The sequence below is a fragment of the Hyla sarda genome, chromosome 8, assembly GCF_029499605.1.
Source record: "Hyla sarda isolate aHylSar1 chromosome 8, aHylSar1.hap1, whole genome shotgun sequence".
Taxonomy (NCBI): Eukaryota; Metazoa; Chordata; class Amphibia; order Anura; family Hylidae; genus Hyla; species Hyla sarda.
Genome location: NC_079196.1, coordinates 81,562,826 through 81,588,129, shown reverse-complemented (window position 1 = coordinate 81,588,129; position 25,304 = coordinate 81,562,826). Strand labels below are relative to the sequence as shown.

General features: G+C 45.8%; 1 protein-coding gene across 10 annotated transcripts in view; it reads right to left on the bottom strand.

Moving 5' to 3' along the window:
• The window catches only part of MLPH (melanophilin), a 190,016-nt gene that overhangs the window by 38,424 nt on the left and 126,288 nt on the right, over positions 1–25,304 (bottom strand). For all 10 annotated transcript variants that reach the window (XM_056534921.1, XM_056534920.1, XM_056534922.1 and 7 more), the window contains 4 exons: positions 13,275–13,496; positions 6,666–6,802; positions 5,580–5,618; positions 2,563–2,651 (listed from right to left, as the gene is read on the bottom strand). In XM_056534921.1, coding sequence (XP_056390896.1) covers positions 2,563–2,651; positions 5,580–5,618; positions 6,666–6,802; positions 13,275–13,496 — 487 coding nt within the window. The remainder of the gene's footprint in view (positions 1–2,562; positions 2,652–5,579; positions 5,619–6,665; positions 6,803–13,274; positions 13,497–25,304) is intronic.

Below are 25,304 nucleotides of genomic sequence, written 5' to 3'. Positions count from 1 at the left end.
TGGCTGGTTTGATATGCTAATTTAATTGCAAAATTTAATGCTAAATTAATTAAAGGTTTAGATAACCTCTACACACTTAAAAGTGCAAACTGGTGTCCTGCCTCTCTATTTCGGGAGGGGGGTTAGGTACATTAGGAGCTGGCAGGGTCTCAGCAGTCTTACCATCTGTCAGTACCAGGGGTCAAGTCCTGGGAAAAAAAAGGGTGGGAACTCACCCAAGATTTCCAGTCAAGTTGTGGTCCTGCAGAACTCCTGCTAATGGGAACAGTGTTCCTGCTGTGGAAAAAGTGCAGGAACTCAGTTCCCACATGTTCCTGCAGGACTTAAGCCCTAGTCAGTACTAAAGTGGCTCTTGAGGAATAAAAATGTTGGGGACCACTGTGTTACACATTACAACTGATATAGATGACCCAGTCATATAGTAAAAGGAATGGTTTCCTTTCTCCATTAATTGTAATTTTTATTCTCACTGTATATATCATTAAATTGTACTATACATATTCCTTAGCATTCCTTTTTTTGTTGTTTATTCTTCTTTTTAAGCTGTCTACAAATTTAAGCTGTCTACAAATGTATTCTTCTTTTTAAGCTGTCTAAACTGTCAAAATATTGCCTTACCACCGGTTTAAATAAATTAAGTGCATATTGAGCTCTTATTTATTGGAATTAACCAGGCTTTAAAAGTTGCAGGCATATCCTCAGGAAATGCCATCAATATTAAATTTACAGTGGTCCGGGTCCCAATATCCCACCAATTACCTTACTGAAGAAGCTGCAACCCTTTCAGTGTTTACCAGTTTGTGCTATTCGGCAATTAAGGTGTCATAACTAAAGCTTCCGCGCACTAGTCCTGTGTGCATAGTGAAGTTTGGAGGCAGAGCCAGCGCACCAACATGACTGTAGCACGCTGGTCCGCCTCCAAACCTCACTGCGCACACAGGGCTATTGCTGGGTAGCCCTGTGTTTTGGCTTACTGAAGAATATGAAGCGTATTTCCCACTGCAAAGCCGATTATGCACAGCATGAAATACACTGCGTATATACAATGTGTGACCCTACCCAATAAAGGGGTGCTCCGGTGGAAAACTATTTCTTTAAAATCAACTGTTGCCAGAAAGTTTTACAGATTTGTAAATTACTTCTATAAAAAAAAAATCTTAATCCTTCCAGTACTTATCAGCTGCTGTATGCTCCACAGGAAGTTGAGTTGTTCATATCTGTCTAACCACAGTGCTCTCTGCTGACACCTCTGCCCATTTCAGGAACTGTCCAGAGCAGGATAGGTTTGCTATGGGAATTTGCTCCTACTCTGGACAGTTCCTGACACAGACAGAGGTGTCAGCAGAGAGCACTGTGGTCAGACAGAAAACTCAACTTCCTGTAGAGCATGCAGCAGCTGATAAGTACTGGGATTTTTTTTATAGAACTAATTTACAGATCTAATAAATTATATTAACCACACCTCAAGGACTTCACCAAACCAAATGGTACAGAATGATGATAATTGAAGACAGTGTGAGACAGATGTATAAGATTTATTAAACAATCACAAAACAATCAATAATGAATAAAATGTGCAAAGGAAAAAAATACAAATAAAAATGAAATAAAATGGTTAGAATATTGCACCACTTGACTGTATATTTGCCATTGGGCCCTAATGGTAAAAATAAAACACTGCTAATAATGGTTAAAGCGCTTTTGCAATGATAGTATTATCTATTAATCCGGCAATTCTGATTTTCAGACACTTTACTCAAGTAAATTTGAATAGTTCAGCACATGATGTTGAGCAATGAATATTGATTGGATATCAGACAGTCTCTCAGATGGCTACAATAGGCCACCTACAGTGTATTTACGTTGTAATATCTCACCGGGTCTCCGGCCGCTGGTCCTGTGCTGCGACGGACCAAAAATGTTTTATTTTTACCATTAGGTTTATTTTTACCATTAGGGCCCAATGGTAAATATACAGTCAAGTAGTGCAATACTCTAACCATTTATTCCATTTTTTTTTCTCTCCTATGCACATTTTATTCATTATTGATTGTTTTATGATTGTTTACTAAATCTTATACATCTGTCTCCAATTATCATCATTGTGTACCATTTGGTTTGGTGAAGTCCTTGAGGTGTGGTTAATATAATTTATTATATTTTTCCTATACTTGGTCGGTGGGGATCAACCCTTTTAACCACATATACCTTGGACTTTTTGGTTTTGAGCTGCACACATAACTTTCTAATTTACAGATCTATGTCTTTCTGGAACAAGTTGATTTGAAAAAAATAAAATAAAAATGTTTTCCTCCGGAGTACCCCTTTAAGCCATAAATATGAGTAGAAAAATGGCAGGTATGGGACCTTGCCTAAATATTCTTGTCTTAACCAGGCCTAAAGCATGTGATACTTCATACATCCAGTGCTGCCTAAAGGCAATGAACTTGGAGGCTTCAGTGAACTATGGTGGTAATCAATGATTGAGAAACCCATGTCAAGGTATTAGATAGAAGCAGAGTGCCCAAGTGATGAGATCGCTCACTGTATGCAGGTGCCTACCATACTATAGCGCTGAGCCTCTGCACTGTCCAGGACATCCTCATCCTCATCAGCAAACATCCCAGCCCTAGCCTGGCGCAGATATTCTCCTGGTGGCAGAATGAAGTTTTAATAGAACTATTCATTTTGCACATTAATAATGTATAATAGATGCACTTAGTAATAACATCATACTGTCTGGAAAATATGTTCCATATAATACCGTATATACTCGAGTATAAGCCGACCCGAATATAAGCCGAGGCCCCTAATTTTACCCCAAAAACCCAGGAAAAGTTATTGACTTGACTATAAGCCTAGGATGGGAAATACATCATCCCCCCATGTAATCATCCAGGCCCCCGTCATCATCCCCCCACCTTCATCATCGCCGCCTGTTATTCCCTTCATCAGTGGTCTTCAACCTGCGGACCTCCAGGTGTTGCAAAACTACAACTCCCAGCATGCCCGGACAGCCATCGGTTGAAGACCACTGCCGCCTTCGTCATCATCCCCCCCCCTTCATCATCACCGCCTGTCAATCCCTTCATCAGTGGTCTTTAACCTGCAGACCTTCAGATGTTGCAAAACTACAACTCCCAGCATGCCCAGACGTTGCGTCCCTGTGCGTCGTCGTCAAGGCAATGTCACTACTCCGGGACCGGGGCCGAAGCGCGGAGAAGAGGCCCCCCCTGTTAAAATGGACAGCCTGCAACGACTAACCATCCCCACCAGACGGTCCCCGCAGCATAGATGGCCCGGACCAGCTCACCCTAACTTCCCGCCGAGGGGAGGTGAGTACAAAACAAAAGGGGGGGGGGGGGGCTGGATGATGACGAAGGCTGCAGTGGTCTTTAACCTGCGGACCTCCAGAGGTTTCAAAACTACAACACCCAGCATGCCCGGACAGCCGATGGCTGTCCGGGCTTGCTGGGAGTTGTAGTTTTGCAACATTTGGAGGTCCGCAGGTTGAAGACCACTGATGAAGGGATTGACAGGCGGAGAGTTCACTCGAGTATAAGCCGAGGGGGGCGTTTTCAGCACGAAAAATCGTGCTGAAAAAACTCGGCTTATACTCGAGTATATACGGTACTAGTACACCCAGTCAGAGAAAAAAGCCCATAATAGTACTATATCTGATCTAAAATAAAGCTGCACTTGAGAGTTCTGCCGTTCTATTAGGAAACTGTATCTTATGCATAAGAGAATTCAGTAAAAGAGCAAAAGAGCAGCCGGCTCCATTGGACTATACTCTTTGGATAATTTTTTTTTTAAATTGTGTACAAACACACACACACACGCTGGAGTGTTTTAAACATGGATAAATTATAGGTGTTAATTTTGAAGGGGTAAAACATTTTTTTTTAATTAACTGGTGCCAGAAAGTTAAACAGATTTGTAAATGAATTCAACTTCAGAGGAAGTTCTTTTCTGTTTGAATTTCTTTTCTGTCTGACCACAGTGCTCTCTCCTGACACCTCTTTCTATGTCAGGAACTGTCCGAAGCAGGAGAGGTTTGCTATGGGGATTTGCTCCTACTCTGGACAGTTCCTGACATGAACAGAGGTGTCAGCAGAGAGCAATTGGTCAGACTGAAAAGAAATTCAAACAAAAAAGAGCTTCCTCTGTATTGTACAGCAGCTGCTAAGTACTGGAAGGATTAAAAAATTTTAATAGAAGTAATTTACAAATCTGTTTAACTTTCTGGCATCAGTTGATTTAAAAAAATAAAATAAAAATGTTTTCCACCGGAGTACCCCTTTAACTGAGGCTATCTATTGTGAAGTGCTGGACCTTCCAGGTATGGGGATCTTTCCTTTCTTGGTAATGTAAATATTGCACAAGTACAGGATCTGCTGCAGGTTAGATATCAATTATTTAGTTACAATGATATCTGCAAATTGAAACATCTGCAACATTCTGCATGTGTGAATGTATGCTAAGGGGGCATTTACAGGTGGCAGATTTGATGCATCTGTGGTGTCTGGGGTGTTGCAATGATATAACAGGGTCTGTTGGTATTAACCCTTACTTGTCGTGATGCCAGGGGGCGGTTTGCTTAGTACTGGAGGTTCTGCCGCCAACTGGCCCACAAACGGCAGGGATAATAAACGGAATGTCCACAGCAGATTTTATGAGATAGCTGGAACTTTTACTGAACTTCTTATGCAAACAGTCTCTACAATTAAACAGTTTCTCTTGAGGTAACCGGGATGCAGGTGCCTCACGGGCTTTGCTGGGACTTGTAGCTTTTAGCTTTAAGCAGGCCACTGTGCTACTAATTATAAGATTTGAGTAGAATAGTAGTCTCACACATGAGTTGCAGGTTGAGCTTTATAACTCCCGGTTTTAGTGGCTGCTGGTTCTTAGGCTTTCAAAGACGAATACAATAGGGATTTAGAGAAGTATTCCCACGATGCCAAATCTCCAGGTAAGAAAAAATCACTGTTGTCAAATTATGGTTTTTTATTGAATACACACAACGCGTTTCAAGGCTGAGTTAGCCTTTTCTTAGGCTGTGGCCTAGATGAATTGAGATTGAAGAAATGCTGATTGTGCTTGCTTGATAGTCTGGAACTAAGAGAGAGAATTTACAGACTACAGCCCTTTATATACCAGGGGGGCTGGACTAATCCCATTGGTTGCAAAGCCTGTAAGTCCTGAACCCAGAGAACTCTGGGTACATCACATACATCATCACATGACCCAGGAAGGTCCTAAACATCTATACAACCATTATCATATATCATGTGACCTGGGTAGGTCCTATACATTTGTACACTATATAAAATACATTTACATGAGGCGACCAAGGGGCAAGCCCTGCAGGAGAGCCCTGAGGAATGGAGAGACCCCAGCACCGGGACACCACACAACTTTCTGCAACTGTTTTATTCATCTGACATGTTCTTATTCAAGTAAATGGATCTGCTGGAACTGGTCATAGACATTTTTGCAACAAATCTGCCATGTGTGAATTCACCCTAAGACCGCTTTATTTGCCTACTTAGTAAAATTAAGATGAGCAATGTACTTACGATTAATATCAGGCAGGCTCTGTACTCTGTCCTGAAGCCCTGTCCAGAAATATACAAATGTACAGGTAAATTATCAGCTATACATTCCAAATAATTCTGTTTCAGATCGGACAGAAGGTTTGGTGCTGCCATCTATAGGTAGATTTCAGTATTACAGTAATAATTGAGAACTAGTGTGACAAAGCTATTTATTTATATTCCAGAGGATATAAGTGTGTCTCCAGCACCAGGTACACTGCTTGGAAAACACTGTTATAGAGAGTACAGTAAAAAGACCAGCTAAGGCTAAGTTTCTACTTGGTTTTTGGAATACTGCCATTGCAGTTTTTGAGCCAAAGCCAGAAGTGTATTCAAAAGGAATGGACAATATAAAGGAAGGACTTATACGTCTCCTCCCTTATGGATCCACTTCTGACTTTGGCTCAAAAACTGCAGTGGCAGTATTCCAAAATCTGCTAGAGAAAAAACCAAAATCTTGAAATAAACTGGTGCAAGAAAATTATACAGATTTTTTTTTTTATCACTTCTATTTGAATTCTTAATTCTTTCAGTACTTATCAGCTGCTGTATGCTCCAGAGGAAGTTGTGTAGTTCTTTCCAGTCTGATCACAGTGCTCTCTGCTGCCACCTCTGTCTGTGTCAGGAACTGTCCAGAGTAGGAGATGTTTGCTATGAGAATTCACTCATGCTCTGGACAGTTCCTGAAAGAGACAGAGGTGGCAGCAGAGAGCACTGTGTTAAGACTGAAAAGAACTATACAACTTCCTCTGGAGCATACAGTAGCTGGAAGAAGTAATTTACAAAACTGTATAGCTTTCTGGCACCAGTTGATTTGAAAACATTATTTTCCTCCAGAGTACCCCTTTAGGAAAACAAGTATATGCTTAGTAGGCTTTGTTCACATCTACGTTGCATCCATCACACAAAGAGCACCACTGCCGTGATGGACCCCACTTCCTTACAGTATCCACAGTAGTGTCCATCTGTTGTACTATTCACATCTACTAATTCTATTAAACTGGATGCGTTTAGATTGAAAACACATTTCCCCTTTGACAATCTAAAGTTAGCTTAGTCTAGATATACCTGTCATGTTATATCCTCCTCTACCATCAGACCGCTGCCTCAGGTACAGAGAGCGCATAACTTTGGCGCTACCAAACCGCTTGAATCTAGAACGTACATGGTCATGATACCATTCATGGGAGCCAATCTTCACCATTCTGTGGAAGATACAGGAATATTAAAAAGCAAACATTACAATGTAATACACCAATGGGAATCCATCAGAATGACTGAATCTGAAATCTTAACCCTTACAGTATTTATCAGCTGCTGTATGCTCTAGAGAAAGTTGTATAGTTCTTTTCTGTCTGACTACAGTGCTCTCTGCTGAAACCTCTGTCTTTGTCAGGAACTGTCCAGAGTAGGAGCAAATCCCCATAGCAAACCTCTCCTGCTCTGGACTGTTCCTGACATGGACAGAGGTGGCAGCAAATAGCCCTTGGGTCAGACAGAAAAGAACAACTTCCTGTGGAGCATACAGCAGCTAATAAGTACTGGAAGGATTAAGATTTTTTTTAATAGAAGTAAATTACAAATCTGTATAACTTCCTGGCACAAGTTGAAATTTTTTTTTCTTCCAAAGTACACCTTTAAAATACTGAAATTCACACACTGTGAAATAAAATATGCAGGACTCAGTTCACCAATAATTATCATTTGTTGTCTGCAGTATGCCATAACCTCATGGATCAAGACACTGCTTTTAAAAAGTTATTTTACTTTGCACTGTATAGCATTCACTCGTTTAAATGATTTAATAAAATGTTGTAGTTTTAAGTAGGGATCGACCGATATCGGTTTTTTAGGGCCGATACCGATAATCGGTGGAGGTCAGGGCCAATAGCCGATAACTTATACCGATATTCCGGTATAAGTTATTGGCTATTTATCCCCCCCTGCGGGCGCTTTAAATCAATGCACTGCAGTGGCTTTTGCGGTGCCATAGGCTGCCGCTGCCACCTGCTTATCTCCCCCTACCTGTCAGGGTGGTCCGGGCCATCCATCCTTCCTGTAGTGTCCGGCGGCATTCCGGGTGGAGGGGGAACCGGTCCGGGCTGTACTTCTTCTCCGGGGGTCCTCTTCTCCACTCCGGGCAGGTTCCGGCCTAGTAATGCAGCATAGACGCTGCTGCGCAGTGACGCCCGTGCGCAGCGACGCACCTGACGTCACGGCGTAGCGGCGTCTATGCAGCATACTAGGCCGGAGCCTGCCCGGAGTGGAGAAGAGGACTCTCGGAGAAGAAGTACAGCCCGGACCGGTTCACCCTCCACCCGGAATGCCGCCGGACACTACACGAAGGATGGATGGCCCGGACCACCCCCATTACGGGTAAATTATTTTTTTTTTATTGACTCGGAGGGTGGGAGAGGGGCCCGACCGATATAGCGATATGGGCAAAAATCCATACCGTGGGAGAAAAAAAAACCGGTATCCGGTTCATACCGGTATACCGCCCAGCACTACGGTGGGGGGGGGGGGGGTGCGACACGGTGGGTCGGGGGGGGGGGCGGTCGCGGTGCGGTGCAGTGGGTCGGGGGGGGGGGCGCTCGTGGTGCGGTGGGGGCGGTGCGAGAGCGGGGCATTATCGGCTTAATGGCAAGGTAATTGCCGATACCGATAATGCCCAAAATCGAGATTATCGGCCGATAATATCGGCCATACCGATAATCGGTCGATCCCTAGTTTTAAGAAAGAAAACAAAAAATGATATAAAGTATAGGGGAGGGAGGGCGTTACCCAGTGGTCCCCCATCCCCGTCTAGGGCACTTTTTGCTATTCAGTCATTTTATGCAGCACAGTACACCTTATAGTCAGTCGCAGTATGTGCCTACACAGTACTGTATAGTATTACCTTTACTGGCAAACATTTTCTCATTATATGTCCCCATTGTAAATTTTGCTTATTCAAGATCTGGAAGAACTGGAATTTTACTAAAGGAACATACAAGTCATAATGCCGGAAGTAAATTCTACACAATCACAGAACAGCCCAGATTGGATTACATTCCTAAAATGAACTGGAGCAGAGATTTCTCATGTGGAATGACTATTTTAGTATTCACAAAATGAGCTCTTATACTAGTTCCAAACCTTTTCATCTATACCAGTGCACATATCCCATTATGAAAGGTCACCAGGGCTAAAACGCCAGACACTTATTAATGAGAACATCTTAAAAAGAAAATACACTCATTGACAAAACATTATGCACCAAGAGGATGTTGATGTTTTCAAATGAAAGCTTATTCGTGTGAAAATATTGATAATATATTGAGGGGATTACAATATTTGCGCAAAAGGATAAGATTATTGGAAAAAACTGTGTGACCAAATGTAGCCCAGATACAAAATGAGATACGGTTGGGCATAGGGGCATACAGGTTCCATATGGCCTCCTGCAGTACCTTTACCCGCAGATGTTGCAGCTGGACCTGTAGATCCTGCACACTTGTAGGTTGCTGAACCTGGAGTCCTAGCTGTGTCCATAAATGCCCAACTGGTTATAAATCTGGTGACTGGGCAGGCCGAGGGAGTGCAACATTTTTGGGAAACCCTTTCTGTGTGTAGGCAAGCATTATCCGCTATAAAATGCCCACTGGAAGCCAAAATAGGCAACACATGTGGCCACATGATGTCCTGCACATATCGCTGAGCTGTAAGTGTCTCTCATATCATTATTAGGGGTGGCCATCGTATCATCACACAGCAGTTGGGTCATTGTGTCGCTCTATGGCAAAGACAGGATTCATGCGCTCACCACAAGGCCTTCATACCTAAACCTGACTGTGGTTGGATGCCAAACAGAACCTAGATGTATTGCTAAAGACGTAACAGTTCCAGTCAATGACAGGACATGTAATAGGTGCAGTGATACCAAATTTCCTTCTGCTAAGCACCTGGAAAAGGTCTGGGCAGAGAGAGGGGTGAATAATTAAGGTGCTGCCTGCATGAAAAAGAAAAGAGCGTGGGAGCTGCTCGTGCTTGATGGCGGATCAAAGGATCCTCTATACTGGTGGTCTGTCTGGGCATATGACTGCCATGTGTGGGTGCCCTCACGTAAACCACTGCTTCCAACACCTACCAACAGCTTAGTCAGAACAGCTTAAATGATAGGACATTTATCAAAATGACCATACTGTTTAAGTCCAATGATGCACCCAATGATGTCTGTTGAATGTTCCTGTAGATGCATGTTCCACTTCTGGGACCCCACCTATCTTAAGATCGACGGCTCCTTGGCCCACTCCGGCTGCCAAAAAGATGCCTTAGCATAACTACCTGTGACATTAAAAGGAAGTTGTGCAACCAGTGAAGCCCAACGAGCTTTACTGTTTATGTAAGTCTGGGAGTTTAAAGGGGGTATTCCAGGAAAAAACTTTTTTTTTATATATCAACTGGCTCCAGAAAGTTAAACAGATTTGTAAATTACTTCTATTAAAAAATCTTAATCCTTTCAGTACATATGAGCTTCTGAAGTTAAGTGTCTCGGGAAACGCCCAGTTTAGAAGAGGTTTGCTATGGGGATTTGCTTCCAAACTGGGCGTTTCCCGAGACAGGTGTCATCAGAGAGCACTTTAGAAGCTCATAAGTACTGAAAGGATTAAGATTTTTTAATAGAAGTCATTTACAAATCTGTTTAACTTTCTGGAGCCAGTTGATATATAAAAAAAAGTTTTTTTCCTGGATAACCCCTTTAAGCTTATCAACTACCTCCACAAACAGGCCAGACATGGGAACACTCCTTGTAGTCTGTTATTATGAGAGCTGCTTGTACAGAGCAGATTTAATTATTTCTCATGATGACTGGGAGACACACTTTTATAATGTATGTGTGTTCTGGTAGGACATATGGAAAAGTTTTATCTTCATTACATAGCCCCTTTAATAAATATGCATGCGACCTCCACTTGGGGAAGCTATTTTCTAAATGTTGTGCCACTCATACCAGTTCTCTGAACAGTAAGTGAGGCTTAGTGTAAGGGTGTGGACCCCCACAACATGACAAAGTTACTCCAATTTAATAGATCTTGGTTCAAGGGCACACCAACAGCCAAAGATTTTCAGAATGTATTAAGAGGCATGCCACATAGGCCATCACGTGCCCTTCCATAGACATGAATGGAGGGGGCGTGATGTCACGAGGGGGCTTAGTATGACATCATGTCGCCAGTACCAGAAACCCAGTGTTCGTGCCGGGTGCTGCATGAAGATTGCGGCGGTCCAAACGCCGTGACCACCCGCTATGAGACATCTTATCCCGTGCAGAATATCCCTTTAATGGGAGCCTGTCTCATTGAACATGCAGTCGGATCTGTCTGCAGCATGTTGTAGAGCAGGAGGAGCTGAGCAGATTGAGATGAGATTGAGAGCTCCCCTTAGTGGTAGTAGAAGATGGCCACTGTGATCATGGCAAATAGGTACAGCAATTCAATGTAAGCCTGTCTGCTACAATGAGCCACAATGTAGTGACAAGCTATACTGATCCTAATGAGCTTTTTACAAAACTCAAGAATTCAAGTTACCATTCATCAAATGATATGAAAATTGAATAGTAATCTGGATTTTCTATCATTAGGTAATTACATAAATTTCTATTGTAGCTTTACAGACCCCAAACTGTCCCAATTTGGGCCCCACGCCTGTCGTCTCGCTTCTGGCTGCCGCTGTCCTTCTGCCGGCTGCATTATTTGACAGTAATCAAGAAGCTGCTCTCTTTGACTATGCTCTGGCACAAAAGTGATGTCATGCTCCAGAGTGTGAGAAATGGAAGGAGAGAAGAGGAGCAGCCATGTCCTGGACTACGCAGGACCCAACAACCAGGTGAGTATGATTTTTTGTGTTTTCTTCTTATTAATCTTGGGGGGCTGCTATCTACAGTGGGGAATTATCTATTACTATCGGGGCCTACAACTTACAGTGAGGGAAATATCTATTACAATAGGGGCCTACAACCTACATTGGGGCAAATATCTATAAGGGGCTGCTACCTACAGTGGGGGGAATATTATAGGGGGCTGCTTCCAACAGTGGGAGTCATATCTATAGGGGGCTGCTACCTACATGGGGAAATTTATTTAAGGAGGCTACCTACCGGGGGCAACTATTTCCAGGGGGGTCTACCTACAGGGTGCAGCTATCTTGTGAGGAGTCTACATACAGGGAGCAGCTATCTAGGGTAGGGGGTGGGGGGATGTGACAACCTATTTGGGCACCTACGTAATGGTGAAAACTACCGAAAGGGACCTGTCTTCCTACTGGAGCGATCTAACTACATAATGGGAAGAAATGTACCTAATCTTTGCCAACCCACTTACCTACTCACTCTACTGTGTTTGACACCAAGGGGGGCATTATTACTGTGTGGGGCACTATCGGTCTTGGAAAAGTGCAGAGCCCGAAATGTTTTTTTTTGTCAGGTTGGACAGAGATGAGTCACAGCTGCAAAAAATCTTTATGACAATCTGAGCTGGATTGCAAAAAGGGAAAGTGACCGACTCTGATCAGAAAAGACGTCACTTGAGAGTCATCAGAAGTAACTTGTAATCAATGATATGGTCTGTAGTGGTAATGATGGTGGTTATTGTCAGTCTGTCTCCTGTGTATAGGAGGTCGTCCTAAACTCAGGTGACAGGCTGACAACATTATTGCCGTTAAAGAGAAAGTTCCCATTTCACATGTGTGGGCGTAGTTATGACGTGACCAAGGGCATGTTTGGGGTCCCAGCACCAGAAGCTGTCCCGTGGCTTTGGACTGTCTCGGGCAGCTCGGCAGCACAAGGTGTTGGGCCCACTGGAGTTCAGCTGTTGAATTAATTATGTATGTAATATAGTATCAAATAATATATTTGCTTAAATTTATTTTATTATTCTTCTATGCATATGTGTTTTATATGTTGTTGTGCCTTTAAGAGTGCAACCCATGAGACTGTGCAGTGTACCCCATGTCAATGAGAACCTTAAAAGTCTCCCCTGTATAGTAAGGTGCAGGGGAGGAGTTAGTCAGTCCACCGTTAGTTCACCCTAGTGTGGTTCCTGAGCATCAGCTAGCTCAGGTGTGCTGTGTGTTGTGTGTTCTGAGGAGAGGCCTGCTTCAAGTCTAATCCCTCAACTGGTCATCCTGCAAAGATTACTCACAATGAGGATATTCATGCCCCTGCGGACAAGTCTTCAGTGCCTTGACAGGACCCTAGAAACCATGATTTAATCTTCAGTCTCAAGTTATTATAATTCTGTCCGGTGAAAGCACCACTAGTCTCAGCAAGACAACAGGGCTCCCAAGGGGTTATGCTCCACTCTCATATCAAAGGCCAGCTGTATGTGTAATACCATCTGCACCCATCCAGTAAAGACAGTTATCCGTAACCTGACGACTGTGTGTTCATTCACTCCCCGTGTCTGGCCCAGGAGAAGCTGTCTCCAAACCTCGGACTGTGTATAGGATAATGGTGCCCTGTAATCACAAAATGATCAGGTATTCTTACTAACACCCCGTGTCACCACAAAACTTGGTCATCACGAGCAGGATAGTTGCTGTTCATTAGCCGATGCCAACCACGTGTGGTGAGAGTGTGGCTTGTCCATCTTTGCTCTCATTAGAAGTTGGGAGGTAGGTAACACTACAGTCTCCTACCTGGAGGCTCTGCATGTATCGCACACCCAGCCCTGTTCTTTCTTGTTGTAGCGGCTGCAGTTCTTGCAGACATTTAGCTGGCAGTCTTTACACTGGCGTTTGCTGTTGATCAGGAACTGGAAGGGCTGCAGGCAATGTATGCAATGACTGCTGTTCAGATGGCTCTGACTGCACAGGATCTCCCTCTTACTGCTCTCTTTTTTCAGTTTTACTTTTATCTCACTGAAAAAGAAAAAAAATATAAGATAATGAAGATGAATACATAGAGACATACGAATATACCAGCTACAACACAGTTACAGATTTTTACTAATATCATATATGTATGACATCAAAAAACACACAATGCATTCAATGGCCATAAACAGTGTTTTTTTTTTACATGATTCAATAGGCCAGAAAATAGGCAGCAAATGGGGATTAACTATAATCAGCACATAAGGGTACATCTAAATACCTGGCCCAATAGCCTGACTGCCATATAACAGGGCCTCAAAGTACTACACCTGGTACACAATAAAACTAAGCTGCTCTATTTAAAGTGTTACTTTAAAAAAAAAAAACTTCTGACATGTCACATAGACTTGTCAAACGTTTAGACTCCCCACCGATCGCTAGAATTATTCGGTATACGTGCGTGACCGAGGCCTTCACTCCTTGGTTTACTACCCTACCTGTCTTGCTGCAGGATTTGGATTCTATAGTAAGTCAATGGAGCTAGTTTCCTACAGCAAGAAAGATAAAGCGGTGAGCCGGGGAGGGAAGCCCTTAGCCACATACTTGTCCTAGCGATCGATAGGGGTCTGAATACCGAGACCCTGCAGATCAAAACTTTTGATGTGTCTGTGTGACATAATAAAAGATTTTTAAAGTTACAGTAATGTTAAAGGGGTTCTCCACCATAAGGTGATTTTAGTACGTACCTGTCAGGCAGTAATGGACATGTTTGGAAGGATCTGCGCTTGTCTTGGGGCTAAATGGCTATGTTGTGAGATTACCAAAACACTGTGGCTAGCTTTATTGTGAACTTCTATTTCCTGTTTGACTTTTCTTTTTTTGACTACAAATCCCACAATTCCATTTTCCTCCCTCCCACACATCAGCCACCCCACCCATTGAAACAAAAGACCTGTGGTTTTCAATCATGGTGCCTACATCTGCTGCATTAGTTGCAGATTGATCCCTTCCCACCAAGCGATCGCTCCCATTGAAGCAGACAGGCTCCCTGTCATCAGCTGACTAGTGAGTTAGGTCTCGGCCGCATTGCAACCTGGGAAAAATCTGAGACAACAGTAATTTTGTACGCTGTTAAAAAGAAATAGTGGGGTGAAAATCACAGAAGAATTGTGATAAAACCGTCACACACAGGTACAGACACTATATTATGAACTACACTAACTTTCCAGCCCCTGTAGCATAGTCAAATAAAAAAATTCTTGGAATACCAATTAAAACAAATATTGTGCTGTTTGGCTAATATACTAAGCATACAAGGGAAATATAAGAGGAGCACTTCTCCCTCCAAGGACTAAAGGCTGCTGCATGCAGATACATGGCAGTTCATCAATCACTGGTGAAGGGGTTATAGAAAGCATCGGTGGTGGGGGATGCATGCTTATTATAGATTTATTGTACCCATAACCATAATACAACAGCGTAACCGTGTCTATTCAATATTGCCCACCATGCTCATTTTTTTTGGTGTTTTCTCCTATCATTGCTCTTTTATTTAATATGAGTACTCTTGCTTGTTTGCTCAGTTAAAGAGGCAACTTTTTGTCTACATACATCTGTCCATATGGATTTATCTATGGATACAGTATATAGGTACGGTATATAAACCTATATGACTGTTTAGTCAGATGAAACAAAAGAACCCCTTTAATACCTGAAAGTTCTGTGTAGCTTTTTGTGCTTATAATCTTACATCCAGTGGATGTAGGTAATGAGGATCCTTGTTGCATTATATTAATACTATGAGTGCAGCAGTTTAGTGCCCACACTGTTTACTAGCGCGGGATGAATCACTGACTTCTACCTGCACATACCAGGAGCTGTTTGTTTTTGGGGTTTGATCAGGGTGGAGCAGGCATAATGTTTGGCTTGTAAGATGAGATTAATGGCAAGAGAATTCTTAGATATTTACTTTCTTCCACTAAGTTAATTGCATGTATTTCTTGTGCTTGATTATAAACCTGACAGCTAGAAAAAAGTCCTCAAATATGGTGTTTTAGTAGTTTATAGTAATATAAACTTACAATAAATGTACATACATGTTACAATTAGAGATGAGCTAATTTTTGAAAAATTCGATTTGGCCGATTCGCCGAATTTTTATTCTTTCCTTTATTTCGGTCCAAAATTATTTGTGGCGAATGGCTACTAAAAATGGCTATTTCTGGCCTATAGAGAGCCTCAAAAGGCGTGTAGAACACTTTGCCTTGCTGTAACACACATTGGGTGTGTGCTGAGTTAGTGAAATAATACTGTCATTCAGTATGACATGGAGATCAGAGGCATCGCTATTAGAATCACTGCCGCAGAGCGGCATAATGACAGAGCCTGGAGGTGGCATCAGTATGAGGACACCATATAGTGGCTGAAAGACACAGCGTGGAGGTGGCGGCAGCATGAGGAGACCATATAGTGGCTGAATGACACTGCGGGGAGGTGTTGGCAGCATGAGGAGACCATATAGTGGCTGAATGACACAGCGTGGAGGTGACAGCAGCATGAGGAGACCATATAGTAGCTCAATGACACAGCCTGGAGTTGGCAGCAACATGAGACGACCATATAGTGGCTGAATGACACAGCCTGGAGTTGGCGGCAGCATGAGGAGACCATATAGTGGCTGAATGACCAAGCATGGATGTGGTGGCAGAAGCATGAGGAGACCATATAGTGCCTGAATGACCCAGAGTGGAGGTGGCGGCAGCATGAGGAGACCATATAGTGGCTGAATAAGCCAGTAAGCCAGCATGGAGAAGGCAGCAGCATGAGGAGACCATATAGTGGCTGAATGACACAGCCTGGAGTTGGTGGCAGCATGAGGAGACATATAGTGGCTGAATGACACAGCGTGGAGGTGGCAGCAGCATGAGGAGACCATATAGTGCCTGAATGACACAACGGGGAGGTGGCGGCAGCATGAGGAGACCATATAGTGGGTGAATGTCACAGCGTGAAGTTGGCAGCAGCATATAGTGGCTTAATGACACAGCCTGGAGATGGCAGCAGCATGAGGAGACCATATAGTGGCTGAATGACACAGCCTGTAGGTGGCAGAAGCATGAGGAGACCATACAGTGGCTGAATGACAAAGTCTGGAGTTGGCGGCAGCATGAGGAGACTATATAGTGGCTGAATGACCCAGCGTGGAGGTGGCGGCAGCATTAGGAGACCATATAGTGGCTGAATGACAAAGCGTGGAGGTGGCAGCAGCATGAGTAGACCATATAGTGCCTGAATGACACAGAGTGGAGTTGGCGGCAGCATCTAGTGGCTGAATAACACAGCCTGGAGTTGGTGGCAGCATGAGGAGACCATATAGTGGATGAACGACACAGCCTGGAGCTGGCATCAGCACGAGGAGAATATATGGTGGCAGAATGAGACAGCCTGGAGGTGGACGCAGCAGCATCAGGAGTCCTGAAAGTGACTCGGGGATGTGGTGGGAGAGTGGTGTGGTGGGTGGCAATACCAGTACTGTACCCGGTGATGAAGGTGGGAGAAAAAAGGAAAACTTGGCATCAGATGTGTGACATCAGGCGGGTGGCAGGATCAGAATAGTAGCTGAGGCAGGTAGGCAGAAGAAAACGGTCTCTTTTGTAAAAGTGTTAGTGTGCTCAAGTAAGTATTGAGGATAAAACTTAACTTTTAATAATATGCTTAGGATAAAATATATGGACCAAAAATGTTAAATCAAACAAAAGGAAAGGTGTGCAAAAAACACCATGTGCTACCTACACCACCAAGTATTGATGTGATGCAAAGACCTCTAACAGGAGGAAGGGAACAACATATGGTCCATTGTAATTGGTGGTGGTGGGGTAAAAACTTCCTATGTAAGTCCCTACTCTCGCATTATTAATTCCCTCCTTGGCAAATGTTAATCGCCCTAAAAAGGGGGCGGCCCCACACAGGAACATCTCCCTATTTCCACCTACAAACACTGCCAGTTCCCTGGGTTTTAGGAGGAAATAGGGATTGGTTCCTGTGTGGGGCTGCACTTTTTAAGACAAGTAACACTTTCCTCGAAAAGGTGGAAGGGAACAACGTATTGTTCATTGTAGCAGGTGGGGGTAAAAACTTCCCCTGTAAGGCCCTACTCTTGCCCTATTAATTTGCTTCTTGGCAAGTGTTACTCACCCTAAAAAGGGCGGCCCCACAAAGGAAACTTTCTCTATTTGCACCTAAAAACCCTGGAAAGTGTCAATGTTTGTAGGGGGAAATAGGGAGAATTTCCTGTGTGGGGCCGCCCATTTTAGGGTGAGTAACACTTGCCAAGAAGGGAATTAATAAAGCGAGAGTAGGGCCTAACATGGGAAGTTTTTACCCCCACTTGTTACAATGGACCATATGTTGTTCCCTTCCACCTTTTAGAGTTCTTTGCATCACATCAATACTTGGTGGTGTAGGTGGCACATGGTGTTTTTTGCACACTTTTCCTTTTGTTTGATTTCCAAAATTTTTTGGGTACATATATTTTATCCTAAGAAAAGCTAAGTTTTAGCTAATGCATATCCTCAATACTTACTTGTGGTCTGATGCCGAGGAATGTCTGTAATTGGGGAGCAGGGCCTTAAATATGTTTAGCACTCTCCATATTAGTGAAGTGTTGGTGTGACACCATGGTCAATTTACTCTGATGCATCAGGCATTAGTGGGTGGAAATCCTGGCTGATCCATGCCTGATTCATCTTCACAAAAGTCTCTCCACATTTTTTGTGGACAGACGAGTTTTCCTTGGGGTTACTATGGCCCCTGCCGCACTAAACACACGCTCGGATGGCACATTACTGGCCAGGCAGGACAGCTTTTCCAGAACAAACTCTGCAAGTTGCGGCAGCAAATCAAGTTTGGCTGCCCAGAATTCTAGCGGATCTTCGAGGTGTGTCGGCCTGGTCAAGGTATGCCACCACCTGCTGGTTCAGGTCCTGCTCCATGTCTACCTGCTGCTGATGAGTTGCTTCACTATGCTGGTGAAGAAAGCTGCTCTTCAGCAACTGAAGACTCAGGCTGCTGCTGATGGAGCTGGTACTGCTCCTGCCACCCTACCCCTCCCCAGCAGCCATGGCAGTGGGAGGTGAGCGCAGAGGGCCCCTCGAGTCAGACCTGTGAGAGGATGGATGATGGCGCAGATAGGCATCGGCCAACTGACTACGTAGGATGTCTCTGTAGTAGGTCAGTTTGTCCTCCCTCTCAGTGGGTGTAAAAAAGGCCCCAATTTTGTGCCGGTAGAGGGGGTCCAATAAGGTGGAGAGAAGTCCTCCCGATGCCGAATGGTGACAACTGGGCGGTCACTACGCAAGCAACTGTGCATGCATCGTGCCATTTGTGCAAGTGACTCGGAGGGACTCCCTGTCTCCATCTCCACTGCATACTGCCATGGTGTGTCTGGGTCCTCTGTCTCGCCTTCCTCATAACCCTCTAGCTCCTCTAGCTGCTCCTGCTCCTCCTCTCCTGTAGGATGACTAGAAAAACCACCCATCTAGTGAAACCTAAACTGTGCTCCACTGTGCCCCTCCCCCTCCTCCAGTTCAGTCTCCACAGGGCTCATGTGGCCATGAGATGTAGGCGCCTGGTCTCCAGTGCCCTGACCGCCATTGTTTCCAACACATGTTGTTGTAGATGAAGCAGTGGAATGATGTTGTTCATCCCGTAATCCTGGCGACTGACTAATAATGGGGCCTGAGCAAACGGCAAGTGTCACATATGAGCTGCCACTGGTTGACATTGAAGTTACTCAGAGTCCCCCTATGCTCTTGGATCATCAAGAAAACGTTGATGGCTTTTCTCTGTTCGTATAGTTGGTCCAACATGGAGGGTGGAATTCCAACGTGTGGAAACATCACAAATCAGTCTATGTTGTGGGATAACATTCTGACGCTGCAGCTCAAGGAGGGTGTGCTTTGCGGTGTACGAGTGGCTGAAGTGAATGCAAAGTTTCCTTCCCATTGTTAGGATGTCTTGAAAATGGGGGAACACTTCAGGAACTGCTTGAGAACCAGATTGAACACATGTGCCATGCAGGGCACATGGCTCAGGCTTCCTTGTTTCAGCACCGACAAGACACCGTTGTCGGTCAACATGGTTCCTATTTCCAGATTTCGTGGAGTAAGCCATGATTTGATTTCTAGCCATGATTCGATTTGACTTTTAGCAGTTCCTCCCCTGTGTGACTCAGTTCGCCAAGGCAAACCATTTAAAGAACAGCGTGACACCGCCATGCCTTGCAAACATGGTATGCTGGAGGGGCACTGCAGTGGAGGCTGAGGACACGGTGGAGGATGAGGAGGCGAAGTTGCACACTGTCACAGGACCAACGGCCTGAGAGCATGGAGGCGGAAGCGGCATGACCTGTCCAAGTTGCTGTTGTGGCTGTGCAAGAACCATATTCACCCAGTGGGCCGTAAAGGTCATGTTGTCACTGACTGTAGTTACAGCTCTACACGTAGGCACTGCCCTGCACTTTGGTACATACTGACAGGTTCAAGGACTGGTCCACAAAATTATGCAGGGCTGGTACTGCCTTCTTTGCAAAGAAATGACAGCTTGGGACTCTCCACCTCAGCTCGGCACAAGCAATCAGTTCTCTAAAAGGTGCAGAGTCCACCACTTGAAAAGGGAGGGACTGCAGCACCAGCAACTTGGACAGGAGCACATTCAGCTTCTGCGCCATTGGATGAGTGGCGCATACTGTTGTCTCTTGGACATGGCTTCACCGATGGATTGCTGGCAGAATGACTCACTCGATGTAGGAGAAGCAGGAGCATCTGGAGCGACAGAAGATGGGTATGACACACAGCGTCACACAGCTCCCTTCGGCTAAGGTGGTGGAGCTTTGGCTGACTGAAACAGTGACCGGCGTGCCACTGGGTGATGCAGCAGGCTGGACCTCAACTTTGGAGCTACGGTTCTCCTTGCCGCTTTATGGTGATGCTGCATATGTTGACACAGGGCCGTGGTTCCAACATTGGGACTCTGGCAACACTTCACATTCTGCTGACACATCTTGCATGTGGCCAGGTTAACATCCTCCGGATGCTTGATGAAAAACTGCCACACCTTGAGGAGCTGATTTTCCCACCAACAGTCCGCACTGATTGACTGCTACTGCCGCCGTCTACAGGAACCCCTGTTCCACTACCTCCCAGGAAGGTAGCCTGCTGCAAAGCAGGTGGTCTACCCCAAGCAAGTTTGGCTCCAGACTTTCCACTTCCGCCACCACGCTGACTGTCAACCATGCTACCACCTTGCAGGCTCAGCTGCTGCCTCACGGGAAACCTGCAACCCTCTTCTCCTGATGATGAGGAAGCCCCTTCTGCACCCGGCTCCCAAGTGCGATTGTCTTCATCATCATTGAGTTGTGTCTGCACATCACTGATGTCCTTCTCAGGTTCCTTAAAAGTGTCTGCTTCAGGAGCCTGAACGCTCGCAACACCACCTCCCATGCCACTCTCCTCATCACTACTTGCCCGCCTAACGGAGAAAGTGACGGATGTCTCCTCCACTTCTTGGCTGGGCAGTAGCTGCTGACTGTCCTCTAGTAGATCGTCCTCACTAAATAGTGGAGCTGAACGCACAGCATAAGATACTTCTGTGGAGGAGGGAACAGCATAGGACCAAGGCAATGGGAGGACAGGGACTGCTCTCGGGCCATGCCAACTGAGGGTTGTGTCTGAGGAACCCACCGACTGTTGACTGGGGGTGTCAGATGTAACGTGTGATGAAGTGGATGACAGTGTTAACCAATCGATGACTGCAGATGGGTTGCTGGTCGAGACATAACTGCTAGCTGATACCGGGACTCAGGCCTCTCGCTGCGACTCCTGTTGCCACTCGTCCCTAGTCTGCTGCGACCTCTGCCTGATGAATTTAGGCCTCTGCCACTCCTCTGGCACTTCTCTGCCTGACATACTTAGTGCGTATATATGAGGGGAGTGCAATACGCTTCACTACGCTTAAAACAGTTTGTCTACAAACTTTGTCTACAACACCAGCAGGTGTGTACTTTTGGCTGGCCTGTGACAGTATCTGGGCCCTTAAGACTTTAACAGGAACAAAATGGTACACCATTTAGATGTAAGTTTGTGGTATGCACTTATGGGGGGAGGACAATGCGCTCCAGTAAGCTTAAAACAGTATTTGTCTACAATACCAGCCGGTGTGCACTTTTGCCTGGCCTTTCACAGTATCTAGGCCCTTAAGACTTTAACAGGAACAAAATAGTACACCACTTAGATGTTCGCACAGGTTACACTTAATAGAGGACGATATGCTTTTAGTGCTCTGCTCATCCTAACTGGCTGGCTACTATAAGTTTTTCAGTTGTTGTACACACCAGTGCTGCAGCACACAGTTGCTGTGTACTACACCCAAAATTGCACTCTCTCTCTAAATCTCACTCCCTTCCCTATCATTGCTTCAAAGCTAGATTTGGGCTCGAGGTGAGTCGTTGCTGTAAAAAAGCTTTTCTGTGCAGCACACTGCTCTCTGTCCCTCTCTGCAATAGAATGCTGATGTGACAGGGAGGTAAATCGCTGCTGTAAAAATGCTTTTCTGTGCAACACACTGGCTGTCCCTCTCTCTGTAATAGAATGCTGATGTGACTGGCCGCAATATGGCTGCCGATTATATAGGGCTGTGACATCACAGGGGTGACTGGCTGCTGATAGGCTGAATGCGGCATGTGATTCAGGGTCATCCCGCCGACCCTTGTTCCCACCTTCCCAGGATTCCTTGCCCCATGTCCTCACATGTGAATCTGCCATTATAGATTCCCTGGAGCCTGGACCGCACTAAATGTTGTTTAATGAAGCGGCGATATTCACATTCGTTGCGAATCAAATTATTCCTGAAATTCATAAGGGATTCGAATTTGTCTGATTCGATTCCCTCATCTCTAGTTACAATATCATATGCCAGTTATCAGCACCAATATTATACTAAGAGGATGAAATAGGCTGTGTTCAAACACCGAATTTTCCTTTATTATTTTTAACCAAAACCAGGAGTAGGACCAACCCAGAGAAAAACTATAATGGAAATATTTACACCTTTTCTGTGTGATGGGTCAACTCTTTTGGTTTAAAATACTGAGAAAGATACTGACCAAAATACTATGGGGGGGATTTATCAAAACCTGTCCAGAGGAAAAGTTGCTGAGTTTCCCATAGCAACTAATCAGATCACTTCTTTTATTTTTCAGAGGCCTTTTTAAAAAAATTAAAGAAGAAATCTGATTGGTTGCTATGGGCAACTGGTCAACTCTTTCTCTTATTACTGATAAATCTCCCCCTATGTGTACGGTATGTGTGAACATAGTGATGCATAGTTTATGACTGTGGGGTCTGAATTCTGGGACCCACCCCAATTGTGAGAACACCCATTTGGATTTTTCTGTACACTGAGGACAAGCAGGGCTCTGTGCAATGATGACAAGCAGGGCTCTGTGCACTGTGGACAAGCAGGGCTCTGTACACTGAGGACAAGCAGGGCTCTGTACACTGAAGACAAGCAGAGCTCTGTACACTGAGGACAATCAGGGCTCTGTGCACTGAGGACAAGCAGGGTTCTTTACACTGAGGACAAGAAGGGCTCTGTGCACTGAGGACAAGCAGGGCTCTGTACACTGAGGACAAGCAGGGCTCTGTGCACTGTGGACAAGCAGGGCTCTGTACACTGAAGACAAGCAGGGCTCTGTACACTGATGACAAGCAGGGCTCTGTACACTGAGGACAAGCAGGGCTCTGTACACTGAGGACAAGCAGGGCTCTGTACACTGAGGACAAGCAGGGCTCTGTACACTGAGGACAAGAAGGGCTCTGTGCACTGAGGACAAGCCGGGATCTTTACACTGAGGACAAGCAGGGCTCTGTACACTGAGGACAAGAAGGGCTCTGTGCACTGAGGACAAGCCGGGCTCTGTGCACTGAGGACATGCAGGGCTCTGTGCACTGAGGACAAGCAGGGCTCTATACACTGAGGACAAGCAGGGCTCTGTACACTGAGGACAAGCAGGGTTCTGTACACTAAGGACATGCAGGGTTCTGTACACTGAGGACAAGTAGGGTTTTGTGCACTGTGGACAAGCTGGGTTCTGTACACTGAGGACAAGCTGGGTTCTGTACACTGAGGACAAGCAGGGCTCTGTACACTGAGGACAAGAAGGGCTGTCACGATGCCGGCTGGCAGGTAGTGGATCCTCTGTGCCAGAGAGGGATGGCGAGGGCCGCGCTAGTGGACCGGTTCTAAGCCACTACTGGTTTTCACCAGAGCCCGCCGCAAGGCGGGATGGTCTTGCTGCGGCGGTAGTGACCAGGTCGTATCCACTAGCAACGGCTCACCTCTCTGACTGCTGAAGATAGGCGAGGTACAAGGGAGTAGGCAGAAGCAAAGTCGGACGTAGCAGAAGGTCGGGGGCAGGCGGCAAGGTTCGTAGTCAGGGGAGATAGCAGAAGTTCTGGTACACAGGCTTTAAACACACAAAACGCTTTCACTAGGCACAAGGGCAACAAGATCCGGCAAGGAAGTGCATGGGAGGAGGATAGATATAGTCAGGGACCAGGTGGAAGCCAATTAAGCTAATTGGGCCAGGCACCAATCATTGGTGCACTGGCCCTTTAAGTCTCAGGGAGCTGGCGCGCGCGCGCCCTAGAGAGCGGAGCCGCGCGCGCCAGCACATGACAGCAGGGGACGGGAACGGGTAAGTGACCTGGGATGCGATTCGCGAGCGGGCGCGTCCCGCTGTGCGAATCGCATCCCCAACGGCCATGACAGAGCAGCGCTCCCGGTCAGCGGGACTGACCGGGGAGCTGCAGGGAGAAAGACGCCGTGAGCGCTCCGGGGAGGAGCGGGGGCCCGGAGCGCTAGGCGTAACAGTACCCCCCCCCTTAGGTCTCCCCTTCTCTTTATCCGGTAACTGCCTCCCCTGGGATGAGGACACCGGGAAAGGATGGAGGGATTCCTCAACGGCAGGCAGAACAGCAGGAGTAGGAATGGGGAGAGAGGGCAGAGGGCGAGACCTGGCACTGGGCAGTGTGACACCAGGACGAGGGCCATGAGGGGACACAGGGGCTTGCCTGATGGGACTGGGAGGGGGGGAGAGGCATTTCCTGTGGCAGGCAGAGTCCTTAATGACCTTAGGGGGACCGGATACAGGAGGAACCACAGGGTCACGGCAGGGAGTACTGGGAACCGGTTGAAGGCAGTCCTTGGAACAAGAGGGACCCCAACTCTTGATCTCCCCAGTGGACCAATCCAGGGTTGGGGAATGGTGTTGAAGCCAGGGTAGTCCAAGGAGAACTTCAGAAGTGCAATTAGGAAGGACAAAAAATACAATTTCCTCGTGATGAGGTCCGATGCACATTAGGAGGGGCTCCGTGCGGAAACGCACGGTGCAATCCAACCTGGCTCCGTTGACCGCGGAAATGTGGAGTGGCTTGACAAGACGGGTCACCGGAATGCGGAATTTATTCACTAAGGACTCCCGAATAAAATTCCCAGAAGCTCCAGAGTCCAGGCAGGCCACGGCTGAGAGGGAAGAGCTGGCTGAAGTAGAAATCCGAACAGGCACCGTGAGACGTGGAGAAGCCGACTTAGCATCAAGAGACGCCACACCCACGAGAGCTGGGTGCGAGCGTGCGTTTCCCAGACGTGGAGGACGGATTGGGCAATCCACCAAAAAATGTTCAGTACTGGCACAGTACAGACAAAGATTCTCTTCCTTACGGCGATTCCTCTCTTCCAGGGTCAGGCGAGACCGATCCACTTGCATGGCCTCCTCGGCGGGAGGCCTAGGCGCAG